This window comes from Bos indicus x Bos taurus, chromosome X, assembly GCF_003369695.1.
Source record: "Bos indicus x Bos taurus breed Angus x Brahman F1 hybrid chromosome X, Bos_hybrid_MaternalHap_v2.0, whole genome shotgun sequence".
NCBI lineage: Eukaryota > Metazoa > Chordata > Mammalia > Artiodactyla > Bovidae > Bos > Bos indicus x Bos taurus.
Window position 1 is genome coordinate 108,150,808 of NC_040105.1, and position 26,112 is coordinate 108,176,919.

The 26,112-nt window shown below is 58.0% G+C and overlaps 2 protein-coding genes across 3 annotated transcripts; one reads left to right on the forward strand and one right to left on the reverse strand.

The window, feature by feature from the left end:
- The first annotated feature begins 3,691 nt into the window (after nucleotides 1-3,691).
- ARHGAP4 (Rho GTPase activating protein 4) lies at nucleotides 3,692-19,441 on the forward strand. Of its 2 annotated transcripts, XM_027534466.1 has the most exons (23): nucleotides 3,765-3,848; nucleotides 5,007-5,077; nucleotides 7,715-7,922; nucleotides 8,029-8,191; nucleotides 8,403-8,465; nucleotides 8,719-8,898; nucleotides 9,496-9,624; nucleotides 9,713-9,934; nucleotides 13,711-13,812; nucleotides 13,940-14,131; nucleotides 14,232-14,316; nucleotides 14,561-14,588; nucleotides 14,808-14,910; nucleotides 15,436-15,496; nucleotides 15,608-15,685; nucleotides 15,767-15,901; nucleotides 16,010-16,115; nucleotides 16,218-16,451; nucleotides 16,541-16,614; nucleotides 16,705-16,888; nucleotides 17,079-17,171; nucleotides 17,357-17,471; nucleotides 18,567-19,441. In XM_027534466.1, the coding sequence occupies exons 3-23, from the start codon at nucleotides 7,717-7,719 to the stop codon at nucleotides 18,798-18,800; spliced, it is 2,787 nt and encodes a 928-aa protein (XP_027390267.1). In that variant the 5' UTR covers nucleotides 3,765-3,848; nucleotides 5,007-5,077; nucleotides 7,715-7,716; the 3' UTR covers nucleotides 18,801-19,441. The 2 variants fall into 2 exon arrangements, with proteins under 2 accessions (XP_027390266.1, XP_027390267.1); XM_027534465.1 differs by lacking the exon at nucleotides 5,007-5,077 and having other exon boundaries at nucleotides 3,692-3,848.
- Nucleotides 19,442-19,555: 114 nt separating this feature from the next.
- AVPR2 (arginine vasopressin receptor 2) lies at nucleotides 19,556-22,540 on the reverse strand. Its single transcript, XM_027534467.1, has 4 exons — nucleotides 21,913-22,540; nucleotides 21,345-21,396; nucleotides 20,180-21,061; nucleotides 19,556-20,020 (listed from the first exon to the last, which is right to left on the reverse strand). The coding sequence occupies exons 2-4, from the start codon at nucleotides 21,367-21,369 to the stop codon at nucleotides 19,815-19,817; spliced, it is 1,113 nt and encodes a 370-aa protein (XP_027390268.1). The 5' UTR covers nucleotides 21,370-21,396; nucleotides 21,913-22,540; the 3' UTR covers nucleotides 19,556-19,814.
- Nucleotides 22,541-26,112: the final 3,572 nt, after the last annotated feature.

Genomic DNA, 26,112 nt, shown 5'->3' on the forward strand with positions numbered 1-26,112 from the left:
CCCTGGCAAGTGTCCTTGATTCCTCCCTCCCCTGCAAACTAACAGATCCACCAATTCTGTGTGTTTGATCACCGTGATACCCCTTGAATCTCCTTCCTAACGGTTTTCGATTCACAGAGGTGAGCAGATAGTACAGGGTTTCCGTGGATGTACGCCCCCCCCTCCACTTTCAACTATTAATAACATTTTGACCTTTCTTTTTTCATTTTAGTTGGAGGCTAATTATTATTAATAACATTTTGTATTCTTACATTTGACCCAATACTGATACATTATTAACTATAGTCCAGGGTTTACATTTCCTTCTGCGTTGTAACTCTGGGTTTTGACAAATAACATCATGTCGTTTCATGCAGAATAGAAGCCTAAAATTTGCTCCAGTACCTTTCATCCCTGCCATTCCCTCCGGCTGCAGCACCATTGTTTGCTGCCCCTCCTCCCTGGGCGGGCTGCGTGGGCCGCCCACCTCCCAGCGGAACTCAACACTCCTTAGCTGTCACTACCTTATGCCCCTGCTACCGCAGATGGCACACTGCTCTCCTGCTACGCTGAATAATTCGCTACCAAGGGTTGGAGCTCCTGTCTCTCTCTGGCAGGCGCCTGCCACGTGATCAACAGGCAGCCGGGTAAGCGGAGACCAGTGGGCGGTCCGGGAATTGGAAAACGCGCCTGCGCGGGCCTGTGCGCCGCCACCGGCTCCTGGGCCGGCGAGGAGGAGGGAGGCCGTGTTCTGATTGACTCAAATTTCTGCCTCGCCCCACCTTCCGCGCCCGGCGTCAGTCCCTTTAGATTCACCTACGGAGCCGGCTTCGTTCCCAGGCTCTGATTGGTCCGGCGGCGGCTGGGCAGGGCTCCGCGCGGAGGGCGGGGCGGGGCGAGCGGTGGAGCATGCGCACTACCTCGACCGCGCCCCAGCGCAGGCGGGCGGGAGCCGGCAGAGGCTCTCACGGCCCCTTGCGGGCCTTTCCTTCCTGCCTCTTCCGACCCGCGCTCTGCCCGCCCCCCCCCCCGCCCGCGCCCTGCGGCCCAGGCGGGCCGGTTGAAGCTCGGCCGCCCTCAGGCGGTCGAGTTTCCTGAGCGGAGGCGGGAGCTGCGGCGAGGGCGGAGGGCAAAGAGGGGAAGCCGCAGGCCCGGGTGACCCTTGGGGCCCAGCACTTCCTCCGCCTCAGCAGGGCTCGCCTCTGGAGCAGCCCCTTCAGGGCCGTCGTGCCAACCTGAGGCCAGAAGGCTGGGGTGGAAAAGCAGGAACGCCTGCCCTGTAGCCTTGGGACTGTGGGTGGGTTCCGGGGACGTTTTCCCTGGCATGAGCCTGTACACCGAGGTGCACAACCTGACATGAGCACCTGGTAACAGCCTCGCCACCGATCTCATCTCCCTCTGGTCCATTCTCCGCGTAGCAGACCTGACCCTGCCTCCGCCCGGACCAAGTATTCACTCGCCAACAGGTTTAGCAAGCTCCCGCAGATCTGGTCCTGCACAGATCTGGTCCTGCCCTTTCTGAGCAGTTTAGATCCTCCTAAGTGGAGAAATACGGCTGAGGCTAGAGCAGGCAGTACGGCCTTAAAGGCCAAAGAAGCATTTGGCCAGTACTAGTGACCATCACTTCACGAGAAATAGATGGGGAAACAGTGGAAATAGTGTCAGACTTAATTTTTGGGGGCTCCAAAATCACTGCAGATGGTGATTGCAGCCATGAAATTAAAAGACGCTTACTCCTTGGAAGGAGTTATGACCAACCTAGATAGCATATTCAAAAGCAGAGACATTAATTTGCCAACAAAGGTCCTAGACAGTCAAGGCTATGGTTTTTCCAGTGGTCATGTATGGATGTGAGAGTTGGACTGTGAAGAAAGCTGAGCGCCAAAGAATTGATGTGCTTTTGAACTGTGGTGCTGGAGAAGACTCTTGCGAGTCCCTTGGACTGCGAGGAGATCCAACCAGTCCATCCTAAAGGATATCAGTCCTGGATGTTCATTGGAAGGCCTGATGCTGAGGCTGAAACTCCAATACTTTGGCCACCTCATGCAAAGAGTTGACTCATTGGAAAAGACTCTGGTGCTGGGAGGGATTAGGGGCAGGAGGAGAAGGGGACGACAGGGGATGAGATGGCTGGATGGCATCACAGACTCGATGCACATGAGTTTGGGTGAACTCCGGGAGTTGGTGATGGACAGGGAGGCCTGGCGTGCTGCAATTCATGGGGTCGCAAAGAGTCGGACACGATTGAGCAACTGAACTGAATTGAGTGACTCAAAAGTTTGCACCAGTGGCTGAATGGGGTACACGTGGGTATTTCTGGAGTGATAAAGCAAAAGGACAGAAGGAGAGTAGGGGCCGAAGCCAGTTCAGCAGCCATTTATTGTGGGCTTGAGCCTTGTGCCTGGCTCTGCTGAATCGGGGAGGGACTTTGGGGGACCAGTCAGGGCTCAGATAGAGGGGAAGGGGCAAGATGTGTTCCATCCAGCTCCCAGGTCCAAAAGCCCCAGTCCCCGGTGCACACACTGCACCTTAGAGAAGGGCCTAGACACGGGGGGTGGGGGGCAGGGAGCTGAGAAGGTATGTTTTCCCCTTCTGGGCAAGAGAACTGTGCACAGTTGAAAGCCAGGAAGTACCTGTGCAAAGTCCCCTCCCTTGCAGAGCTGCAGGTCAGGGTCACGTGTGTCCACATTCACACAGAGGCTGACTTTGACTTCCATGCAAACACGTGCCTGGACCCCTTGCACAAGTGCCCACAGGCTCCCCTTCCCTGGGCACCACCCCAAAGCCTAAATACCTTTGCCACCCTTGTCACTATCTGTGTACCCCAGGGATTTCTCTAACACAGTTGTCTACTCTGCCTTGTCTACCTGCTAACTGCATCCTGCCTTAGTATACCAGAGAAAAAGTTGCTAGAGAGACATGAAGCATCCCTAGATAAGAGGAGCCCCGAGCTGACCCCCGGGCTCAGTAAGGCCCTGTTCTGAGGGTGCAGGAAGAGGGCTACCCCTCCCCAGCCCCCCAGGCCTAAGACAGAGCAGGTGTGAGGTGCAGGGGAAAGGAGACAGAAGAGTGTCTTCCGGTAGCAGGAAGTGGTAACCACCTATGGGGAAACAAGGCTGGTTCCTCTCTATGGGGCTGAACAGAAGGGGAACCTTAGCCTAGCCCTGCCCTCTGCCCCTGCCCCCACTCCACCATGCGGCCTGGAGGGACCAAGGGCAGGTTCTGGTCTCCCCAGCTGATCTTCCTAACCCCCTGGCTCTCCTAGCGTTGGGAAGGGTGGGCCCCATTGGATGTCCTGGGGGTCTAGGGAAGGCAGCTGATCCAGGGGAGCCCGGCGGTCAGGAGCAGCTATGGTGTTGCTGCACACTGGCATTGATGGCTGATGGCCATGATGTGAGGGGTGCAGTCTAGCAACGGGGACCACAAAGCCCTCTGGAGTTTGGGAGGGAGAGGCAGCCAGAGGGTGCCAGCTTGTCGGGCACCTTGGGGCTCTCACAGCGACCCTGGCTGCTTGGCAGCTGAACCTGGGGCACAAGCCTGCCTGGCGGCGTGCCCTGTGTGCCCGGGGTTGGGGGGGCGGGGAACGGCAAAGTCCAGCCACAGTGAGAAACACACCGGCCCCGAGACCCTCGTGGGCAGTGCCAGGCCCGGGGCGCCCCGCCCCAGGAGCCGCGTTGGGGGCGGGACAGGACAGGGCGGGGCCGGCGCAGGGTGCTGGCTGCTGGCCCGCGGGTCCCCGCGCCTGGCCCGCTCGAGGCCGCGTGGGAGCAGCCGGGCTCAACGGCGCGGCCGCCCGGCGGTCATGGCCACGCATGGGAAGCTACGCCGAGAGCGAGGGCCGCAGGCTGACTATGAGGCGCAGGTCAAAGGTGAGAGGGCACTGGGTGCTCCTGGCCCGTTTCCCCGCGGAGACCCCAAAGGTCGTGGGAGACCCTGCAATGTGCTGGCTGCTGGCCCGGGGCTCGCGGCCTACCCCCAGCAACCTCCGGAGCGGGCTGAGGGAGGGAACCCGAGCCCCCTGCCCGCCTCCTCACGCCCCTTCGGCCTCAACCGCCACTGGTCCCACTTCCTTCCTCCTTCCCTCCATTCCTGTCCTGGTAGCTCTGCTCTCCTAGGTTCTCCCTGCCCCTCAGGAGCCCGAGGAGGAAAGGGGGGCACCTGGTTTCCCTCAAAAAGTGGCATTCTAGCCACCAGAAAGTGGAACACCTTGACTTTGCTGAAGGGGGCTGGGTAAGGGGGTCTGGGGGCTTCAATGGGTGGATTAGTGATGATTTTACCCTAAGACCACTCCAGTCCTGTAGCCCAGTCCCGGTTGCCCTTCTTTGGGCCCTGCGGTGGTTCCGAGTTGAAGGCCACTCTGGGTCCAGCTGGCACAGCGAATGGAGGACTGCAGAGCAGACCTCTTTGGGTTCTGATAAACACTCTGTGCAAATCGCATGCAAATGAGTCTTGCAAACTTAGTCGACAGCTTGTCTCCGGGTCTTATTCAGGGTGTGGTGGCTCTCGCAAAGGGAAGAAAGCCACATCCAAGCACCAGCAGTTTCCTGGTGTCTCAATCTCTCGATTTTACTGATGAAGGAGACGCAGCTCAGAGTGTGCTCATGGTCACACAGCACCATAGGTCCTAGGAGGTGTAAGAAAATGAACCTCGAATGTCCTTCCAGTCCAGAGGTGGAGAGTCCAATGTAATTCTGCGATACAAACAATTTGCACTAAAGTGTGCACGAGTCCTTCCTGTCTGGTAAAGGTGGGCTGCTGTCCAGACCCAGCTTGATGTGACTGAGCATGGCGAGCCAGCTCTCCAGGCCTTGCTGCATCATCCCTCAGATGGAGAGAGCAATCCCAGCCTGTATCCCCCAAACGTCATGAAGCTGAAGGACTTTGGAAACCCTTCAGTCGGCAGATATGTGTCAGTTCACTCACACCAAAAAGATTGGGCTTTGAGCAAAGCTGTCTTTAGATGTTCGTCACCTGCTGTGGGCGTCTAATGACTTGAGCTTCTGTTTCCCATCTCCTCCGCTCTCCAGCCCCCGCCAAAGAAACTTCCTACTATGCTACAAAAAGAGGATCAGTATCTCAACACCCGAAATTCTGAAAGGTCAGCACAGTCATGGTTTGGGAGGCTGTCTTTTCTGCTTCGCTTGTCAGCAGAAGTGAGACTGAATGCCTCGCTCACAGGAAATGTTGTTGGGGCCCAGTCCTGGCTCTGCAATGCAAGCAGACATGGATTCCATCCTTTTGACAGATGTTTTGTATGCGTCGGTTCTCTGCCAGGCCCTGAAGATACAGCGAGGAGCGCACGAGAAGCCATCCTTGCTCTCATATGGCTCACAGTGGAGGAGACATATAGTAAACAACTTATCACACAACTTGTTTCAATTATGATGAAAACCACTGTAAAAGAAAAGCGCAGATGTCCAGAAAGGAGATGGGAAGAGGGCCAGCCTAGTTTATGGGGAAGTCGGGAAGGGTTCCCTGATGAGTACACCTCAGCTAAGATCTGAGAGCGGATGCTGCTGTGGCCTAGAGCCTGGGGATTTAGGTAGGTGCCAGCTGTGCTCAGACCCTGCCGACTCTTGTCTGCTTGACACCAGGTCTGCTGGATCTCAGCCAAGGCTTGGTTGCACTGAAGAAGAAATGAACATTTTGGTGTGCTGGCCCGGCGAGCACTACTCACTTATGATAGGTCCCCAGGGAACTATTGTTCCAGGAGGGTGAGCAGATGCCAGTGGACAGCGGGGCAAGCCAGGACATCTCAGTTCTTTCTTGGAATCAAATGAAATTGACTTTTATCCGAAAAAATGTTACCATGATTCAGTGAATAGTCTCATGATTCCAAGTGGCTGAGAGCCCACTCCAGGCGGCCTATGGAGTTGAGTCGGCCCCTGGGGCCAGGCCTCAGACAGTGTAAGGAAACGGCGTTGGTTTCACCATCAGGAAGCAGTCCCGCCCACCCAGGCTTCCATTAACCCAGCTTGACTCTTAGGTGGAAAGAGAGTGCTCCCATTCAGTGTTTGCAGTGAAAGCATAGGCTTGGTGGCCCCCAGGCCTATCACTGAGCTAGTCCCAGCGGTGGAGTGGGGGGAAGGGGCCACAGCTGGGGTACCTGGAGCCAGGGAGACAGACCCAGGGGTTGAGAGTAGGAAAGGGACCTTCTCCAATGGCAAATCAGAGGAGGAGATGGGAGTGCTGGGCAAGCAGGACCCATGGAGGCTGCCGCAGGCTCCACAGACCCCCCTGGGATGGCACTGATGGGACAGAAATCCCAAGTGTACCAGTACTGAGTCCTTACCCACAGCCACCCTGGGTCCTGCCACTTCCTGCCTCCTCTAATTCTGGCTCTTGGTCGAAACCCCCAATTTTCTATTGCCTAGATGGGTGCAGTAGTGGCCACTGGGGCTGGGCACTTTTCCTTTGTCACCTGACCCCTGCCCAGGCTCTGAGGGCCCAAGTGGGCCCTGAGAGCAAAGCAGGACCCTATGGCTCCACTGCTGTGGCTGCCCTCTCCCTTGCCGTCTTCTCCCTGCCGCCCCTCACCGGCACGGCTCTCTTCAGCCATGCTGCCTGCAACAGCCTTCACAGTGCCGTCTGTCTGAACATTCTTCCCCTGGATGTCTCCACGGCCCCTCTGTCACTTCCTTCAGCTCTGTGTTCCAAAGCTGCTTGTTCCTGACCACCTTCCTCTAAAAGAACCCCTCCCTGCTGCCACCTCCTGCTCTGCGTTGTCACCCCTTGTTCCCCTGCTGTTCCCCCCACCCACACTGTTCCTATCCCTGCTCCAGGAGGGCAGGAAGTGTGTCTCTGAGTCTAGACCCACTGGGTGTATAATCAACATTCTGCTGAATGAAGACATCAGTTAATGCCCCTTCCCCACCCCCGGCATCTGGACAGCTGTTAGTACAGGGGTGACCCACTTGCCAGAAGCCAAGATACAGGGCTTCTGTCCCTGGGATGCCCAGGGCTTGCCAATGGCTTACTTAAGCTCGTCATTCTCATTGAGGTGGTTCTTTGATTTGGGTCTCTGTGGAGAAAGTGGCATTGCCAAATCAAGCCAGTGATAAGATGTCACAAGCCAGCAGTGTGGGGACCCTGGGTGTGGCTCTCTGCTGAGAGTGTTGGGGGTGCCCTGGAGTTGGGTCATCAGGAGTCGGTACTGGGAACAGAAATCAGCCCCATTGCCTCAGTCCTGTCACTGGTCAGCCCCCACCGGCCGGCCTGGCCCTTGCAGTGGGGCCGCCCTTTCTCCTGGGGGCCGAGGGCTGGGTTTCCAGTTCCCGAGGCCGCAACTTCACAGCAAGTTTGGCAAGAATGCCGTGGCCGCCCCAGCCCTGTGCAGCCCTGTGCAGCCCCATGCGTCCCTGTGTTTATCGAAGAGGCTGCCCTTCCTGGAGTCCTGGGCACCTCAGGGACCGCAAATGGCAGGGGAAGTTACTGGGGGCTTTCTGGGAAGCAGGGAATCATGGGAAGGCCACGTGACTGATGCCTGGCCGGGATGGGCCCCACTCCGTCTTAGCCCTGGCCCATGGTCCCGTGAATGGCCTTTCTGTTCCTTGGGCCCTAGCCCACCTGGCTGGTTCCCCTTAGCTTCCGCTCGGAGGTCCATTTCCTCAGGCCTGCCCGGAGCCCAGCTGGACTGCTGAGCCCGGTACTGGCCCCTCTCCCCCCGGGGCCAGCATCACCTCCCCGGACTCAGGGGCCCCACAGCCCCAGCCTGAGCTGCCCTCCCACCCTGCAGAGATGCGCTGGCAACTGGGTGAGCAACTGCGCTGCCTGGAGCTGCAGGGCGAACTGCGACGGGAGCTGCTGCAGGAGCTGGCTGAGTTCATGCGGCGCCGCGCCGAGGTTGAGCTTGAGTACTCCCGGGGCCTCGACAAGCTGGTAGAGCGATTCTCCGGCCGTGGAGGCCGCCTCGGGGGCAGCAGTCGGGAGCACCAGAGCTTCCGGTGGGTCCTGGGGCCAGGCAGCTGGGATGGCCAAGGTGGGGGGAGGGGAGGCCTGACGCCCACTCCTGGTCGGTCTGAGCCCCGATCTCCACCCCCCCACCCCCAGGAAGGAGCCGTCCCTGCTGTCGCCCTTGCACTGCTGGGCTGTGTTGTTGCAGCAGACTCGGCAGCAGAGCCGGGAAAGCACAGCTCTCAGCGAGGTGCTGGGCGGGCCCCTGGCCCAGCGCCTGAGCTACATTGCCGAGGATGTGGGGCGCCTGGTCAAGAAGGCAAGACCCCTGCCCTGGGCCCGGGAGGCGGGCAGACCCCAGGATCCAGCGAGGGCAGCCCGTGGATGCTCAAAGCCCAAGTGTCAGGAACGGGAAGGCCCTGGAGGCCAGGGGGAGCTGGTGGGAGCCTGGAGTGCTGAGCTGAGGGCTGGCGGGATGGATGTGGGTGTTGCCCTGGGGCAGGGTGGCACTCAGCTCGCCTCCTCCCCAGAGTAAGGATCTGGAGCAACAGCTGCAAGAGGAGCTCCTGGAGGTGGTGTCAGAGCTTCAGATGGTGAGAGCCTGCGATTACAGGGAGGCCGTCACCTCACCTCTCCCGGGGCCAGGCTCAGGGAGAAGGATCAGGTGCCTGGGAGAGACCTGGGTTTCGGGGATCGTAAGCCGGGCCCTTTCTCCCTGCCCTGGGTGCTGAGTGCTTGGGCCAAGTGCTCAAGGCCCAAGTCCCAGATGGGCTGGGAGGAGGACGGGGCGGGCTGCCTGTGGCCACGGCCTTGAGCAGGCCTGCCTGGCCTCGGGCCTCCCTGCAGGCCAAGAAGACCTATCAGGTCTACCACACGGAGAGCCTGAGTGCTGAGGCCAAACTCCGTGAAGCCGAGCGGCAGGAGGAGAAGCGGGCAGGCCGAAGTGCCACTGCCACCACCACCAGCACCGAGTCTGGGCCCCTCCGCAAAGGCTCTGTCAAGAAGGGAGGGCGGCTGGTGGAGAAGGTGGGCCTGGGGGGCACCTGTCTGTGTCCAAAGGCTCTGGCTTTGTCCTTTGTCCTTTCACGTCCTCAACCCTCACTGGGCCCTGCAGGGAGGTGGTGTGTGCATCAGGAAAGCAGGGCTGGCTCTTGGGGTGGGGGGCTCCCCAGGCTCGGTTGGTAGACACAGGGGGCAGGAGAACGGCCTCTAGGTCCAGGACAGCCCACATGCTCCCCTCCGTGCAAACCCAGCTGGCAAAAGAGCTATCCCAAGCCTGGGGGTCCTACCTCCCACCCATCCTCGCCTCATACGGTGCTGGGAGATCTTAGAGGAGTGAGGGGACACGTTGGATGGGGGGCCGAGTGATCAGCAGGGAGGACGCATGTTCTAGGTGGTCCCCGAAGGAAGGATGGGGAAGTGGAGGCTGGCAGGGTTTAGGAATAAAGAATCTTTCAACTTCTGGGCTACATAGTTTGAGGAGCCCAGTGGGATAGTGGGGGAGCTGTCCAAATGGGGAAGGGAGGGGTGGGGAGTGTGTGTCGAGGGTGGTGGATACACAGGAGGCAGGGCTGGGGTATTCGGCCATGTGGATGACCCGGGGGCTCATGTGATCCTGAGCAGCGTCACGCCAAGTTCTTGGAGCACAAACTCAAGTGTACAAAGGCTCGCAATGAGTACCTGCTAAGCCTGGCCAGCGTCAACGCCGCCGTCAGCAACTACTACCTGCGAGACGTCATGGACCTGATGGATGTGAGTGTGGGGTGTGGGGAGGGGTCCGGAGGGGTCCGGGCGCCCGTGCCCTGAGCCCTCCCAAGCCGTGTCCTCGCTTGTTCCCCAGTGTTGTGACACAGGATTCCACCTGGCCCTGGGCCAAGTGCTCCGGAGCTACACGGCTGCGGAGAGCCGCATCCAAGCCTCCCAGATGCAGGGCCTGGGCAGCCTGGAGGAGGCCGTGGATGCCCTGGATCCCATAGGTGACAAGGCCAAGGTGCTGGAGGTGCACGCTATCGCCTTCTGTCCCCCGCTGCGTTTCGACTACCAGCCCCACGAGGGGGATGAGGTGAGGGTCTCTGCCCAGCCTTCAGGAAAATGGCTTTGTGTTCTGATCTTCACTGTGATGGTAGCTGAGTGGAATGGATTTCCTTCCCTTTGCTGAGACCTCAAACCTCTTGAATGCCACTTACTTCTCAGACCCTTGTGCAGTGGCCTCAAGGCAAATGGGGTTCTGGAGTTTCTGCACTTGCATTGAAGCAAGCAGACCTCCCCAACCCACTTCTGTGGTACAACTAGTGAACACAACATCCCCCACAAGGGCAAACATAGCCAGCATGGCAGCAATTTTGAGGCCGGCTTGTTGGTGGTAGACAGCTGCCCGTATACTGTTCTTTTGGTGGTTCTGTGTGCTTTAGACATTTCACAATGCAAACTTGGGAGGGAAAGAAACCATACAAACACTAGCATATAACTAGGCATCTTCTTTTTTGGCCACACCATGTGGCATGGGGGACCCTAGTTCCCTAACCAGGAATAGAACCTGTGCCCCCTGCAGTGGACCTCCAGGGAATTCCTCACTAGGGCACCTTTTTATGCATCTCTGAGCTGTACTCTCCTTTACCAGTTTATCCTCATGAGCGTGGACTGGGATTACACTGGATTGTAATGTACACTGGGGTTCCACTGACCTTTTTCTTTTTTTTTTGCTTATTTCATTTGTATTTTGACCGAAGTCATATCTGATAAAGTCAAATGTTACTCAAGGCATTCAAGGGCACACCTCCCTTCTCTGACCCACCCTTCCTGTTCCTGATTCCCACTCCCCAGATGCAGCCACTTCCCAGTCTTCTAGCTGCTGCTGCTGCTGCAGACAATGCATCAGGTGCTGCTTGTGCTTTGCAGCTTGTCAGAGGCCCTACAATCCCCTTCCGTGGACGATTAAGGCTCCACCCCACATCACCACCGTCTGTCTCCACCATATCAGGCAATCTTTTCTCTTCAGAGCCCTGCTGTGGAGCCATGCAGTCTCAGCTTGTAGGCCTTGATTGACTTCTAGGCCAGCACAGTCCAGGACCTTTCTTTCCCCATTGTCCTGAGCATCCCTGCATTAGACCCTCTGCATCCCAGATCACGTGTCTTCCTCTGTTTTGTTTTATTACCTTGTTTTCACAGACATCTTCCTACATACTTTCCTGACTTAGACTGTCTGAAAAAAAATGCCTGTATTCTGTTCTTGAAATTGGTTGGTAGTTTACCTGGGTGTAGAAGTCAAGGTTGAAAAGCATTTTCTTTTTGGAATGTTCAAAGTATCCCTCCAAGCTTTCAGTAGTATTGTGGGTGAGAAGTTCAGCTGCCGTTCTGATTTCTGCACTGTTGTCTGTCACCTGTAATTTTTCTCGTTGAAGCTTTTAGGATAGTCCCTTTCCCTCATGTACAATTTTATAATGATATGCCTTGGGGATCCTTTTGCCTTCATGATGCTGGGCCACCTGTGGGCTTTGTCAGTACAGAAACTTAAGTCGTAAGGTTTTGAGCTCATATTGTTCCTTTGGTAATTTCCGTCCATTAATTTTCTTTGTGCTTGCTTTCAAGAATTCTTGTAATTAGATATTGAACTTCATGGGTTGTCTAATTTCGTTATCTTTTATCTTTCCTATTTCTCATCACTACAACTTTTATGTTTATTAATACTATATAGGTGTATTTAAAATGTTTATTTGGCTGCATTGTGTCTTTAGTTGTGGCATGAAAGAGCTTTCTCTACTTGTGGCATGTGGACTCCAGAGCTCGAGGACTCAGCACTGCATACATGTGAGATCTTAGTTCTCAGACCAAGGATTGAACCCAAATCTTCTGCATTGGAAGGCAGATTCTTAACCACTGGGCCACTAGGGAAGTCCCATCACTATACCTTTTAATTCTGTTCTCTTAGAGACTTTTTTGACTTATCTCTGCCCACCCCTTTTTAATTTTTCTTAAAAATTTACTTTCATAAGTTTTTTTAAACAGTTTTGGTTTGTTTTACATGTTCTTATTTAAAATAGCCCTTTGTTCTTATTTCATGGATACAGTATATTCTCAAATTTTTCTGAAATGTTTATCATTTTTCTTGATATTCCCATGTCCCCTACATTTTTTCTGTTTTCTTGCATTGATCTCTGTCTTCCACTTAATTTTTTTAGATTTTTTTTTTTGTGGACCATTTTTAAAGTCTTCATGGAATTTGTTAGAGTATTGCTTCTGTTTTGTATTTTGTTTGTTGGCCTTGAGGCATGTGGGATCTTAGCCCCCTGACGAGGGATCAAACCTGCATTCTGTGCATTGGAAGGCAAAGTCTTAATCACTGGACCACCAGGGACGTCCCTATGTCTTCTACTTTAGAGCTGTCCCTCAAATTGCTGCCAGTTCTTGGCTGTCAGTTCCTATTCCCGAGGAGGCACTGAGAGATAGATTAGGTATTTGGTATGTGTGAGAAGAGCTTGTCAACAGTGGTTTTCCCCACAGGGTGGCTGGGTAGGGACTTGGAATGTTCTGTGATGCTCGCTTTCAGCACGGGGAACTGGAGGTGTCTCAGCTGCTGGAAAGAACTTCAAGGACTTGGGGGAGGGGCTCGGCTCTCACTTGGATGCTGTCAGGAGGCAGGGGTGACTCTGATTCTGTGTTTTGATAAATCTTCTCAAGAAGACAGGGCGGAGGTGGGTAGAAAGAGGCTAGAGCAGTCATTAGCGAGGAGGGAAACGCCCGGCACTCTAGCCGGGCCAGCGGGAAGTTTGGTAATTTTTGTGGCTTGGACAAAGTTCTTGTTCTGGTCCGTGCTCGGATGTGCTGATGAGGTGATCTTGTTTTTATCTTCAGCCGCCATGGCCAGAGAGTGGCTTTGTGTGATGCTGATGCTCTGTGACGTTCCTTATGTCTGACAGGTCCACGCCGAGGCACAGATGGTGGTGGCTGCTGTGCCTGCTCATCAGGACTAGTCTCTGATTTATCCTTTCCAAAGAGTCAGTTTCTCATGATCTGCCCATTATGTGGGCTTGAGGGGGGTGGGTCTTCTCACGTCAGCGTTTCCTAGAGCCTGGATAGAAATATTTCATTGCTGCTAAGTAGCTTCAGTCATGTACGACTCTGTGCAACCCCAAAGACGGCAGACCATCAGGCTCCCCCGTCCCTGGGGTTCTCCAGGCAAGAACACTGGAGTGGGTTGCCATTTCCTTCTCCAATGCATGAAAGTGAAAAGTGAAAGTGAAGTCGCTCAGTCGTGTCTGATTCTTAGTGACCCCATGGACTGTAGGCCACCAGGCTCCTCCATCCATGGGATTTTCCAGGCAAGAGCACCAGAGTGGGGTGCCATTGCCTTCTCCGTGACTGCTCTAGGCACCTCATATAAGTAGTCTTATACTTTTTGTCCTGTTTTTTTTTTTTTTTTTTACAAAAGGCTTATTTCACTGATTATAATGTCCTCAGGGTTCACCCATGTTGAAACATGTATGAGAATTTCCTCCCTTTTTACTGCTGAATAATATTCTACATAGAGACACCACCCTTTGCGTATTCACCCATCAGCTGCTGGACACTTGGGGTGCTTCCACCTTTGGGCTATTATGAGTAGCACTGCAAGTACATCCATGCATGAGTCTCAGTGCTCATGAGTGTACACTGCCTTCCTCTCAGAAGGGGTCCTTGCTTCAGATCTGGCTGGACCAGGTGTCAAGGCTGGTGACCCTCTGCAGTAGCCCCTGAGGCAGTGAAAATCAGCCCCAGAAACCTCTGCACCTGCTGCACAGCCCACCCCGGTGTCTCAGGTGCAGCCCTAACTGCCCCCCTACCCAATGCTGCACCCTGCAGGTTGCTGAGATCCAGGTTGAGATGGAGCTGCGGGATGAGATTCTACCCAGAGCCCAGAATATCCAGAGCCGCCTGGACCGCCAGACCATCGAGACAGAGGAGGTACGGGGTGGCCTAGACACACGGAGCCAGATGGTTGTGATCTCCTTTTCCCCTTCCTTCTGACTCGACCTCCTTGTTCTTTGTCTCTCCCCCATTTCTTCCTGCCTGGGTGCCATCTCCTCCCAAGGTGAATAAGACGCTGAAGGCCACACTGCAGGCCCTGCTGGAGGTGGTGGCGTCAGAAGACAGTGACATGCTCGACTCCTTCCAGGCCAGCCTGTCCACCGAGTCCCTCAAGTCCACCAGCTCGGACCCGGGGGCTCGGCAGGCTGGCCGGCGGCGGGGCCAGCAGCAGGAGACTGAGACCTTCTACATCACGGTGGGGAGGTGGTGCTGGACCAGGAGGGCGGGTGGGGTGGTGGGGGCCAGGGAGGGCAGGGCTAGGACTAAAGCCCTGGGCTCTTCCGGGGGCTTGGCAGAAACTCCAGGAGTACCTGAGTGGACGGAGTATCCTTGCCAAGCTGCAGGCCAAGCATGAGAAACTGCAGGACGCCATCCAGCGAGGTGGGCCCCCTGCCTCGCCACCCCCAGGGCCTGGAGCAGCCCAGCCATGGTGTGGCTCTCCTCCTGCAGCCTCTCCCTGGCCAGAGAGGGTGCTGGGCACACAGGAAGGAAGCCAGCCAGGGTCTCAGCCCCCATCCTGCTCTTTGTCCTGAGGCTGCCCTTACCTGTAGGCTGCCCTGTTCCTCTGCCACGCGCCGAGAAACCTCCTGGCCCAAGAGGCACACCAACCCTTTCTCCTTCCCAGGTGACAAGGAAGACCGGGAGGTGACTTGGTGAGTCCTTCGAGAGGGACCAGTTTGTCCTGAGGACCCATGGTATCCCCACCTCCCCTCTGCTTGTTCCTCGGTGGCCTTAGTTTCCTACTTATTTTGCCCAGAGGGTTCTGGAATAACTTGCGAGCCCCAGCATCCAGTTGGGCTGGGCTGGGGGGTCCAGGCAGCCTAGTGTCCAGGCCTGCTCCCCTCAGAGGCAGCTCCTGTTCACCGCGACAGGACCCAGTACACACAGAGAAAACTCCAGAAGAGCCGTGCCCCCCGCCCCAGCTCCCAGTATAACCAGAAACTCTTCGGGGGAGACATGGAGAAGTTTATCCAGGTACTTGCCTTACCCTTCAACTGAGTGCAGGCCCCTTCCTGCTTCAGCCGTGCCTCCAGCCCTGGGGCCCCTGTGAACCCAAACGAGTTACCACGAGCTGAGGACTTACCAGGAGCACGGATACCCGCAGGCCCCACTTCTGGGATGCTTGCTAGGGAGGGAAGTCAGGAAAGCACCAGAGATCAGAAAAGGAGAAATGACACTATTGTTTGGGATGATGTGATTCAGTCTCTCACTGTTCAGAAGAATCAGCAGGTTATTTAAGTGAACAAACCCGAGGTTCATGATATTGCTTGATTTGAGGTCAGCAGAGAGAGTTGGGTGGCATTTCCACTCCATAGCAGGAAACAGATAAAATGTCAGGCACGGCACCAGGGATCAGACACCCCCTCCCCACTGGGCATACATCTCCCTAGCCTTGTTTCTGACTACAGAATGCATTAAGACAAAATGAAAATGAGTGAGTGGCAGGGTGTGCCGTGCCATACCCACCGTGGAGGGCACTCTCTCTGTCCTTGTCCGCAGAGCTCAGGCCAGCCCGTGCCCCTGGTGGTGGAGAGCTGTGTCCGCTTCATTAACCTCAATGGTGAGTGAGATCTGGGGCCTCCCGCCTCTGGCCTGCCTGGCCCCTCGCAAGATTGGAGGAGCGGGGGCGGGGAGGAGGTTTGGTGCCCACCAGTTTTCCATCCTCCCACAGGCCTGCAGCATGAGGGCATCTTCCGGGTGTCGGGCGCCCAGCCCCAGATCTCGGAGATCCGTGATGCTTTTGAGAGAGGTGGGGACTGGTGAGGTGTGGCGGAGGGTGGGGAGGCTGGGAGAGCCGGTGTCACAGGCCTCTCTCCTCGCCCCCTCCCAGGAGAGGACCCGCTGGTGGAGGGCTGCACTGCCCATGACCTGGACTCGGTGGCGGGCGTGCTGAAACTCTACTTCCGGAGCTTGCAGCCCCCCATATTCCCACCAGACCTGTTTGGAGAGCTGCTGGCTTCTGCAGGTGAGCCAGGGGCCTGGGGGTGGGGTGGGGGTGGGGGGCTCCCCACTCCCTAGTGGCCACCTTGCCCGGGCTCATGGCTTCTCCCTGGGGTGATGGCCTTGTCTGCAGAGCTGGAGGCTGTGGCCGAGCGGGTGGAGCACGTGGCTGGCCTCCTGGCCCGGCTGCCCGGACCCGTGCTGGTGGTCTTGCGGTACCTCTTCACCTTCCTCAACCAGTGAGTGCTTCTGGGGAATGGGGGGGAGCGCGGGCATCCCAGGTTGGGGTGCGGTGATGCCGAGCCGGGAGCTCCGTGCCTATGACCTGTCTGTACCCCCAGCCTGGCCCAGTACAGTGATGAGAACATGATGGACCCCTACAACCTGGCCGTGTGCTTTGGGCCGACGCTGCTGCCCGTCCCTGCTGGGCAGGACCCAGTGGCTTTGCAAGGCCGTGTCAACCAGCTGGTGCAGACCCTCATCATCCAGCCTGGACGGGTCTTCCCGGCCCCGGCCCAGCTGCCCGGCCCCGTCTATGAGAAGTGCATGGCACCACCTTCTGCCAGCTGCTTGGGGTAGGCTCTTGGTGCCGCCAGGAGAGAGAGACTGGCTGCAGGGGGCACCCTGAGGATGCTCAGCCACCTCACTCTTCTCTGGACTACAGGGATGCCCAGTTGGAGGGCCCGACGGGGGACAACGAGTTGGAGCTGGAGCCGGGGACCTCAGCCCAGGAGGAGGGTAGGGGTGGGGAAGGACAGCCCCATGGGGTCCCTGGCCAGGGCATCCACGCCACCCCGCCACCTCACTTGCATCTCTTCTCCTCCCCAGACCAGGAGGGTGTCGTGGAGGCCGTGGCTTGCTTTGCATACACAGGCCGCACGGCCCAGGAGCTGACCTTCCAGCGCGGGGACATCTTGCGGCTGCACGAGCGGGCCTCAGGCGACTGGTGGCGGGGCGAGCACGCGGGGGCACGGGGGCTCATCCCCCACAAGTATATCACTCTGCCTGCGGGGTGAGTTTGGAGGCTCTCCTTCCAGCCCCCCCCCACCCCCGGGCTTCCAGCCCCTCCCGCATGCCAAGTCCCAGGTTCCGCAGGCCCAGGCTGTGCCTTGCTGACCGCTGCTGGCCCGCACTGTGCCCTCTGCCCTGCAGACCCCAAACCCAGAGTAAGCATTCCAAGTGTCTTGTCTTTCCATCTCCAGAGCAGAGAAGCTCGCGGCGGGCCAGGGGCTGCTGGCCGCCGGGGACCTGCTGAGCAGCTCAGAGGGGCTCCCCATGGTGGAGCTCGTCCAGAGGTGAGCAGGAGCGGGGAAGACCCCTTCTGCGCCTTGCTTGCCCATCCCAGGCTGGAGGCAGGACGGCCAGGGACCAGCTTTGCTGTTTCTTTCCCTTTCCCATGCCCTGGGCTGGGAGAAGCCCCTGCCTGGGAGCGCGGGGCCTCCCAAGGGCCCCCTCTAGGCTCCCTGTCTGTGCCCTGCAGGCCAGAGCCGTGCACCCCACCCGAGATCCCTCTTGGTATCCCCGGGAGTCACTCCGGGTACCGACGGCCCTGCGTGGTCCCAGCATCCCCAGAACGACACGTGGAGGTGGATAAGGTGAGCGCTGGGGATAGTCATGTGGCAAGAGGGGTGCACTTCCCCAGGGGTGGGTTCTCTGCTTCCCCTTATGAGCCACTGTTCCTGCCTGAGGTTCAAGTCTGACCCTCCTGATCGCAGACACACTGGCCGAGCCCAGCCTAGAGAGGGGCAGGCCGGTAAGGGGGTGAGCTTGGTGGGGAGGGACTGGCCTGGAGGCAAGGTAGTGGGAGACCTGGGGGAGAGCACTCACACATTTAGGCCTCACGTTTGGTTCATGAGTGGGAAGCAGCACATGGGACAGGCTTCAAGGCTGGCATCTAGAGCCAGGCTAGGTGACAGGTGGTAACATGGCAGGCGCTTTGTGAGCCAGAGAAGATGAAAGGGGCAGATGGAAAAGCAGCTGAGGGAGGTGGTGAACTGGGGAGCCTGGCGGGGTCATGGTTCTTACAGGGGAGCAGAGAGCAGGTGCCAGATGGGGCCCTGGTGTGGGGTGCAGCCTGGGGAGACCCAGCTGCCTGCTGTGCCCACTGGCCCAAGCAAACCCCTTCGTGGGCTCCTGGTGGGCACTGCCAGAAGCCCTGGGGGACAATGTGAGCCTGGGGACAGAGAGTGAGAGAGCCCGCCATGTCCCAGGTGTGGCCTGGCGACCGGGCCTGGGCACTGGGGACAGAGGGGTTATCAGGGACACACATGTGTGGTGGCTGGGGGAGGATGGGCCAGGGCTGGGGGGCAGAGCATCCATGAGACCCCAGGGCAGGTGGTCGGTAGGCTGGGCCAGGTGGGCTGTGGGGGAGCCCTGGCCTGGGACGTCGGGGCACTTGAGAGGCTGAGGGCCCCCCAAGCCAGGGGGTGGTGGCTGTGATCTCTGCCAGGGAGAGAGTGGGGAGAGGATGGGTACCCAGGGCCCACCCTGAGGGGCTCCCATTTGAAGGCTGAGCTAATCACTGCAGTCCACAGAGGCAGTGGCTGAGGACTTTGTTTCAGGGGGCAGAGGAGTTCAGAGGATCAGCAGGCCTGACTCCTGGGTCAGGTCACTGTCCTGGGGGCAGGGGACCGACTGGGCAGGTGGGGCCCACTTGTGCCAACATCCTGCCTTTCTCTCCTCTCCGCCAGGCTGTGGCACAGACCATGGACTCTGTGTTTAAGGAGCTCTTGGGGAAGACTGCCCTCCGTCAGGGCCTCGGACCGGGCACCAACAACTCTTCGAGCCCCGGGCCTCGCAGCCCGAAGCCTCCAGGCTGTGGGCGCCTGGGCAAGAACAAAGGCTTCTCACGGGGCCCTGGTGCCCCAGCCTCACCCTCGACCTCCCATCCCCAGGGCCTAGACTCACCCTTCAAGTCCCACTGAAGGGCCCCCTCATCCTCTGTAGGCCCTGCCCCAGCCCAGGGCAAAACCGGCCAGGCACCCCCAACCCTTTGCTTCTCCTTGGCCCTGTCCAGCATACCTGCTCGTGACCCTCTGCAGAGAGGAGGAAGTGGCCGCTCCAGCTCACCCCTGCCTTCCCTGCTCTGGCTTGGGCCCCTCTGGGAGGCTGCCGCAGAGGAAGGCAGGGGCAGGCCCCTCCTGGCCCTGGGTGTGAGGGCTCGTGGCTGATTGTCACCCTTGACAGCCAGTAGGTGGCGGGTGCCTTTGCTCAGCTGAGGGTGCCAGCCTGGTGGGGGTTGACAGGCATTGGCAACCATTCATAAAGTCCTGTGCATTGACTCCCAGATGCGAGCCGGTTCTCTGTCTGGCTGGGCGGGGGGGTGGTTGGAAGGTGGGTACAGGGTCAGCCTCTTGGCACCCCCAGCACTCGAGGGCGGGGCGCCCAGCTTCTGGGGCTTCTTGGCACAGGGCTGTGTGGCTTGGGGACCTGCATCTTGGAAGTCCTGTCTCCTGTGTGGTAGGTTCCAGATCCATGCACGTGTCTGTGGGTGTGGGAGGGGCCTGAGAATCTCTCTGCACTTCCCCCACATTTAATGCAATAAACATGCATGAATTTTTTAAAATACCATCCTTGTAGAAAAGGGGGACAAAAAGAAGCAAATATAGAAAAATATGGGAAACCTATTGAAAATGTGTTCCTTTCTCCAGTACCCCAGTATCCAAAGAGACTCACCAGGTGGAAAACGAGCCGGAGTTTTTATGAGGCAAGGTCAGAAGGAAAGGCCAAGGGGGACAAGACGGGGTGGGGGCAAGGATGGCCCCTGGCCCAACCGCCTTTTTTTGCCCCCTGGGCCCCCAGGACTTCCACTGGCTGGCTGCATGTCTCGGCCGGGCCCCCGTGGAGCCAGTTTGTAGGCGGTCAGCTGAGTTCCATGGAGCCTCTAGAAGGAAAGTAGCGCCCACCCCCACCCCTACCCCCGCTGCCACCCCGATTTCTCAGGAGGGGGTGTCCTTGGCCAAGAAGGAGCTGGCTGTGGCGCATGACTCTTCTTGGGGCCCCGGGCTGGGCGGGGCGCGCCTCCAAGTGCAGCAGAGCAGGCTTCGCAGCTCGGAGGAGATGCTGCTGCTGAAGGAGGCGTAGATCCAGGGGTTGGTACAGCTGTTGAGGCTGGCCAGCAGCATGAGCAACACGAAGGGAGGCCCTGTGTGGGGCGGGAATCGGGGCTGGGGCTGAGGGGGCCTCGAGGTCAGCGTACCTAGGCTCGAAGGCCATGCTGGCTGCGTTGGGGGGGTGGAGGGGGATGAAGGTGCACATGCACCAGGATTGGGTGGGCCCCGCAGCCCCAGCCATCGCCACGCACCTTCCCGTGGTGCCTCCGGGTCCCACGCGGCCCACAGCTGCACAAGGAAGAAGGGCGCCCAGCACAGCACGTACACTATGACGATCACCAGCGTCATCTTCACAGTCTTGGCCACGGCCGCCGACACCCGGGCTCCCTCGGCAGGGCTGCCCGGCCGGCACCCTCGGCGGGGCCCGCCGGCCCTCGGCACTGGTCCCGGCCCCAGGCTGGCATGAATCTCCCGGAAGATGAGCACCTGACAGGCAGCAATACCCAGGGCAGGAGCCACAAACACCATCAGGGCAATCCAGGTGACATAGGCGCGGAGGCCCCAGGGCTCGGCAAAGCGGGCCCAGCAGTCAAGGACCCCGCTACCATCCACGTCACGCTGGGCAAAGATGAAGAGCTGGGGCAGGCTGAAGAGCAGCGAGAAGGCCCAGGCCAGCAGCACCGGCCGGTTCCAATGAGTGCCACCCCCATGGCGGTGTGCCAGCATGGGGCGGCAGATGGCACGGTGGCGGTCCAGCGTCATGGCCAGGATCATGTAGGAGGAGGCATACATGCCCACCATCTGCAGGTACTTGACTGCCCGGCACAGGGCATCGGGCCCACGGAAGCGGTCAGTGGCGTCCCAGGCCAGCTGGGGCAGCACTTGGAACAGAGCTACAGCCAGGTCAGCCAGGCACAGGTGGCCGATGAAGACGTGCATCGGTGCCCAGCGGCCCCGCCGGCCCCGCCGCACCAGGGCCCCCAAAACCAGGCCGTTGCTCAGGGCCACGGCCACGAAGACGGTGGAGAGCAGGGCCAGCTCTGCCTGGGCTAGCAGCGGGTCCCGGGCAGTCAACAGCTCCCCTTCACTGCCGTTGCCTGCTGGGGTAGGTTGAGAGAGGTGCCAGGGCACAGCTGGGCAGAGGTGGGGGCAGAGGGCCAAGTCAGTGAGTCTATTCTGCCTGGGCACCAGGCCACTGTCAACCTGGGCCCTCTGTTTCCCTCCAGCCTCCTCCCTCCCGGTTCCTGGCCTTCCAGCACAACACATGTCGTCCAACACCCCCCACCCCCGCAACCACCTCAAACCTCATGTGGTGGGGAGGAAAGGGCAGCCCCAGGCCCAGGTGAACCAGAGGGCCGGCTCTTTCCAGTGAGGGAGGCGGGCTGAGTTGGGGGCACCGAGGGACAGGAAACTTACCTGAGGTGGTGGATGCCATGAACATGGCAGGGCATGCAGGAGTCCTGAGCGCCTGGGGGAGACGAGGTTGTGAGCTCAGCCTCCCACCCAAGGGGCCAGCCGTGCTGCACAGAGTCTCTGGATAAGGGTCCTTAGAGCCTTGGCCGGGGTGGTGGGGTGGGGGCCTGTGCCTGTGACTCTGTGTGTGTGTCTGTGAGACTGTGTGTGTGACTCGTGTGTGTATGAGAGAGACTGTGTGTGTGTGTGTGAGACTGTGTGTGTTTGACTGTGTGTGTGTGTGTTCATTCTCATGTCTGGGCCCTGGGGGGTACGTCTTAGCCTAATCGACGTTGGTGAGGTCTGGCCACTGAGGCAGACACGGACCTTGGCGCCCACGACCGGGCCGGGAAAGATGGCACCAGGGGTCATCAGACAGATGGACGAACTCAGCCTAAGACCCATCCAGGCAGCCCATGAGAAGCAAGGCAGACATACAGAACCCCCCCCACCTCCTGCCCTGACAGAGGCCCAGAGAGGGAACCGTTGGAGGGCTGGGGGCAGGGTAGGAGGGCTGCTACGTCCCCCTTACCTGGCTGGACTCCCGGGCTCCTGGGCAGCGGGGCGGCAGCAGGCGTAAAGGTGGCCCCAGAGCTCAGATCAGCTTTCCATGGGCGGCCCCGCCCCAGCCAGTCCTCTGGGAGTGACCAGCTCAGGAGGGGACTTCCTCCCCCACCTCCGCGAGCCTCCTGGCCTCTGGTACCGGGAAGTAGGCTCCTGGCCTCCTCTGCTTCCCTTCCTGGCCTGCCCAAGCCATCTCAGGTCCGTCCCTGGGGCCCCAGGCTGCCCCTGAGAAGGCCTGAGCCCTCCTGAGCTGGGCCTCGCTATCCCCCAATGCTCCCCCAACACCACCTTATGACAATGTCGGGTCTGCGGAGCTCTGGGCCATCCCCGAGTTCACTGTGTCTTATTTTCAAAGTGGGGTAGCTGCGACCAGAGACGCACTGGCTCAGTGCCACACAGCTTTCTCGTGGCAAAGCCTGACTCCCCTTTGCCGGGACAGGCTCCTCTGGCTCCTCTCCGAGCACCCGAGCACCCGAGGCTCCTACTAGGCAGAGGGAGGGCTTGTCCCCAGCCAGTGAAGGCCCCTCCCATCCTCAATTAGGCCTCCCGGAGATGAGGGCCGGAGATGAGGGGTGAGAAGGTGGTGGAGTGAGGTCCTGCCAGCTCCCTCCCCTGAGGCTCTGGGGGAGGCCGGACACCCCACCCCCCTTCACAGCTACCTGTCTGTCTCTGTACCCCACATCCCATCTCCCCCTCCTTGCGCTTCCTCAGCCTCCAGAACCCCCTCCCCTCCAGCCCATTATTTCCCCCCCTCGACAGCCCTCTTGTGCCTGACCTCCCTCAGTCCAGGCTGGCCCAGCCCAGCCCCAGGAAGCGGCCTACACACCGCACGGAGCCTGACTCCAGGCTGACATTGGCCCTGTCTTCCTGTTTGTTCATCTTCCCTGTTGACCTGCGAGGTTAGAGACCAAAACCACCTCTCCCAGAACAGGCCCGGGTATAGCCCAGGCCAGGCCTCCTCCTGGCCGGACTCTGGCAGCACCAGTAGGGAGACATTAGGACGGGGGTCCACCTGACCTTACGCACCACACACAGCACACACCACATGCCACAAACACCACACACCCACACAGCACACACACTGCACACAGTACACAGCACATACCCACACACCACACACACACACACACCACACACACACATACCACACAAACCATACCCACACACATCCACACCACATACCCACACCACGCACCCACACACAGCACACAGGACACACAGCACACACCCACACATACCACACACCACACAAACCACACCCACACACATACACACTACATACCCACACCGCACACCCACACCATGCACCCACACACAGCACACAACACACACATTACACAGCAGCACACGCCCACACACAGCACACACCCACACCACACACCCACACACAGCATATCACACTCGCATCATGTTCAGTATTCATACAGCACACAGTACGCTCACACACTGCTTGTACACATGCTCCACCCCACACCCCCGCAATACACATGGGTATTTATAATGGTTTTTTCTATTTGGGAGTCGGTTGTAGAATACCAGCTCCGCATGTCTGAACACATCAGCCATACCTCCTAACAACAAGAGCATCCTCACTTTCTGCCTGTAACCACATGAGTGTTATTAACCCAGAAGCATAGAAAGAACTTTTCAGCTGCCATCTGGATCTACTAAAAAGGTAGAAAGTGGAGTTCCCAGGTAAGATTATAGAACAGATTTTTCAAAGGAAAACTGTAAGCCACTGGGAAAAACTCACATCACATCACATCACACTGACTCAATGGACATGAGTTTGAGCAAATCCCAGGAGACAGTGGAGGGTAGAGGAGCCTGGTGTGCTGCAGTCCCCGGGGTCACAGAGTCGGACACGACTTAGTGACTGAAACAACACACTACCACTCAGTGTGTCTTTCTTCTTGCCTTGTGTCCCTGTGTGCCTCATAGGACCCCAGTCCCCAGACTCCCCCATCGGCCTGGGAATCTGAGATACCTGCTTTGCCACTCCCCCACTGCGTGACTCTGGAAGGCTGTGACCAGCTCTCTGTGACTCAGCTTGCCCCTCTGTAAAATTGGAATCCAGTGACTGAAAGTTGAGCCCTGGATCTAGGATGGGCAGAGACCTGAGCCGGCTGGTGATGAAGTGCCAACCCCATCACCTCCTTATAGGGTTCTCTGCCCAGACCCAAACGGGGCCCCACAGGGCTGGATTCTGGCGGCAAGCTGGCGCAGGGCCGGGAACCATCTCTGCTCCCTGTGTTCCTTGTTTCCTGTTGTCAAGAGTCCAGGGAAAGTCACAGGGAAGGCCCCTCCCTGCGGCTTTCTCTGGGTTCCAAGAAGCAAGGGGAGGAATTTGTGTCTACACCAAGGCCAGGGTGTAAAGGGAAGCAAGTGCTGGGGACCTCTGGAAGGGACAGACAGACCCTGAGGCCAGTGGCTATGCCTGGAGAGAGACTCTGGCCTCCCCCAGCCCCTTGAGAGCCTGGGCTGAGTCCTGCTGCCTGCAGCAGAGACCTATGAGAGAGAGACACCCCAGGAGGGCCCTGCCCCAGCCACCAAGAAAGACTTAGCCATGGAGCTATGCTGATTAGCCTCAGGTGGCCTCAGGCATGGGGCAGAGCTGAACAGACACTCTCCCCACCCCCTCAAGCCCCTTCCCCAGCACAGCCCCCTCTGCCCTGCCCAGGACTGCATTTGCAGAAAGGTTCTATGTGTGGCCAAGGAGCATGCCCTGAGCTCCCCTGGCCCAGTGTCCGAGCAGAAGGCCACAGAAGGCTGTTCCCCAGGTACTGGGTGCCAGGGCAGAGGTCAGAGAGGAGGTCAGGAGGGGCAGGACCCAGATTCTGGGAAGTGCAGTCCTGTGCCAAGTGGTGTGCAGGCAGGCAACAGGTGATGGTGGTTGTTTTTCAGTTGCTCACTCATGTCCAACTCTTTGCGACCCCATGGACTGCAGCATGCCAGGCCTCCCTGTCCATCACCAATTCCCGGACCCTGCTTAAACTCATGTCCATCGAGTCAGTGATGCCATCCAACCATCTCATCCTCTGTCCTCCCCGTCTCCTCCTGCCTTCAACCTTTCCCAGCATCAGGGTCTTTTCCAGAGTTGACTCTTCGCATCAGGTGGCCAAAGTATTGGAGCTTCTGTATCAGTCCTTCTAATGAATATTCAGAACTGACTTCCTTTAGGATTGACTGGTTGGATCTCCTTGCAGTCAAGGGGACTGTCAAGAGTCTTCCCCAACACCACAGTTCAAAAGCATCCATTCTTTGGCACTCAGCTTTTTTTATGGTCCAACTCTTACTTCCATACATGACAATTGGAAAAACCATAGCTTTGGCTAGATACGCCTTTGCTGGTAAAGTGATGTCTCTGCTTTTTAATGTGCTGTCTAGGTTGGTCATAGCTTTTCTTCCAAGGTACAAGCGTCTTTTCATTTCATGGCTGCAGTTACCATGTGCAGTGATTTTGGAGCCCAGCAGGAATGGAGACCAAAGGCATTTCTCAGGCCTTGGGGAAGACCCTGGAAGGCTATTTTAGGCATGAGCAAGAAAGAGGAGCCAGTCCAGGACACAAGGAAAGAGTGACAAAAAGCCTGGAGAAAAACCAGGGGAGCAGAGGTTCCCAAGGTTGGGAGGGGAGACAGGTACCGTGAGGGAAGGAAAGACACGAGCCAAGCCGAGGGGAGGCCATATCTCAGGTCAATTGGAAAGAACGCACACCTCAAAAGTGAAGTATGTTTTATTCGGCAGACTTTTGGAGGACTGCATCGCAGCAGACCAGCCTCTCAGAAAGCTCTGAGGGACGGTCTCCAACAGGTAAGGGAGGAGCCAGGATGTATAGGAGTTTTTGCAACTAAAACCAGGTCATGGGAACATCAAAAGATTAGTGTCGGCTAAAGAAAGCTAGACAACTCAAGTGACTGCATCCAGTACTTTTCTGTGTGTGGCAAGATGCAGAGGTGCAGGTGACATTCTTTGTCCACATCAGACATGGAGAGAGGGCCTGTAACTGGGCATCCCCCCAGGAGCAGGTGTTGCAGACCGCAGCTCCTGCCTGGTGGTGGAAGGAATGCGTGATGTCCCAGTGAGTGAACCAGTATGACAGGGACCAAGCAGGGCCAGGAGGCAGGCTGAGGACACAGATGCCCTGAATCCAAACATGCACATGTGCTTT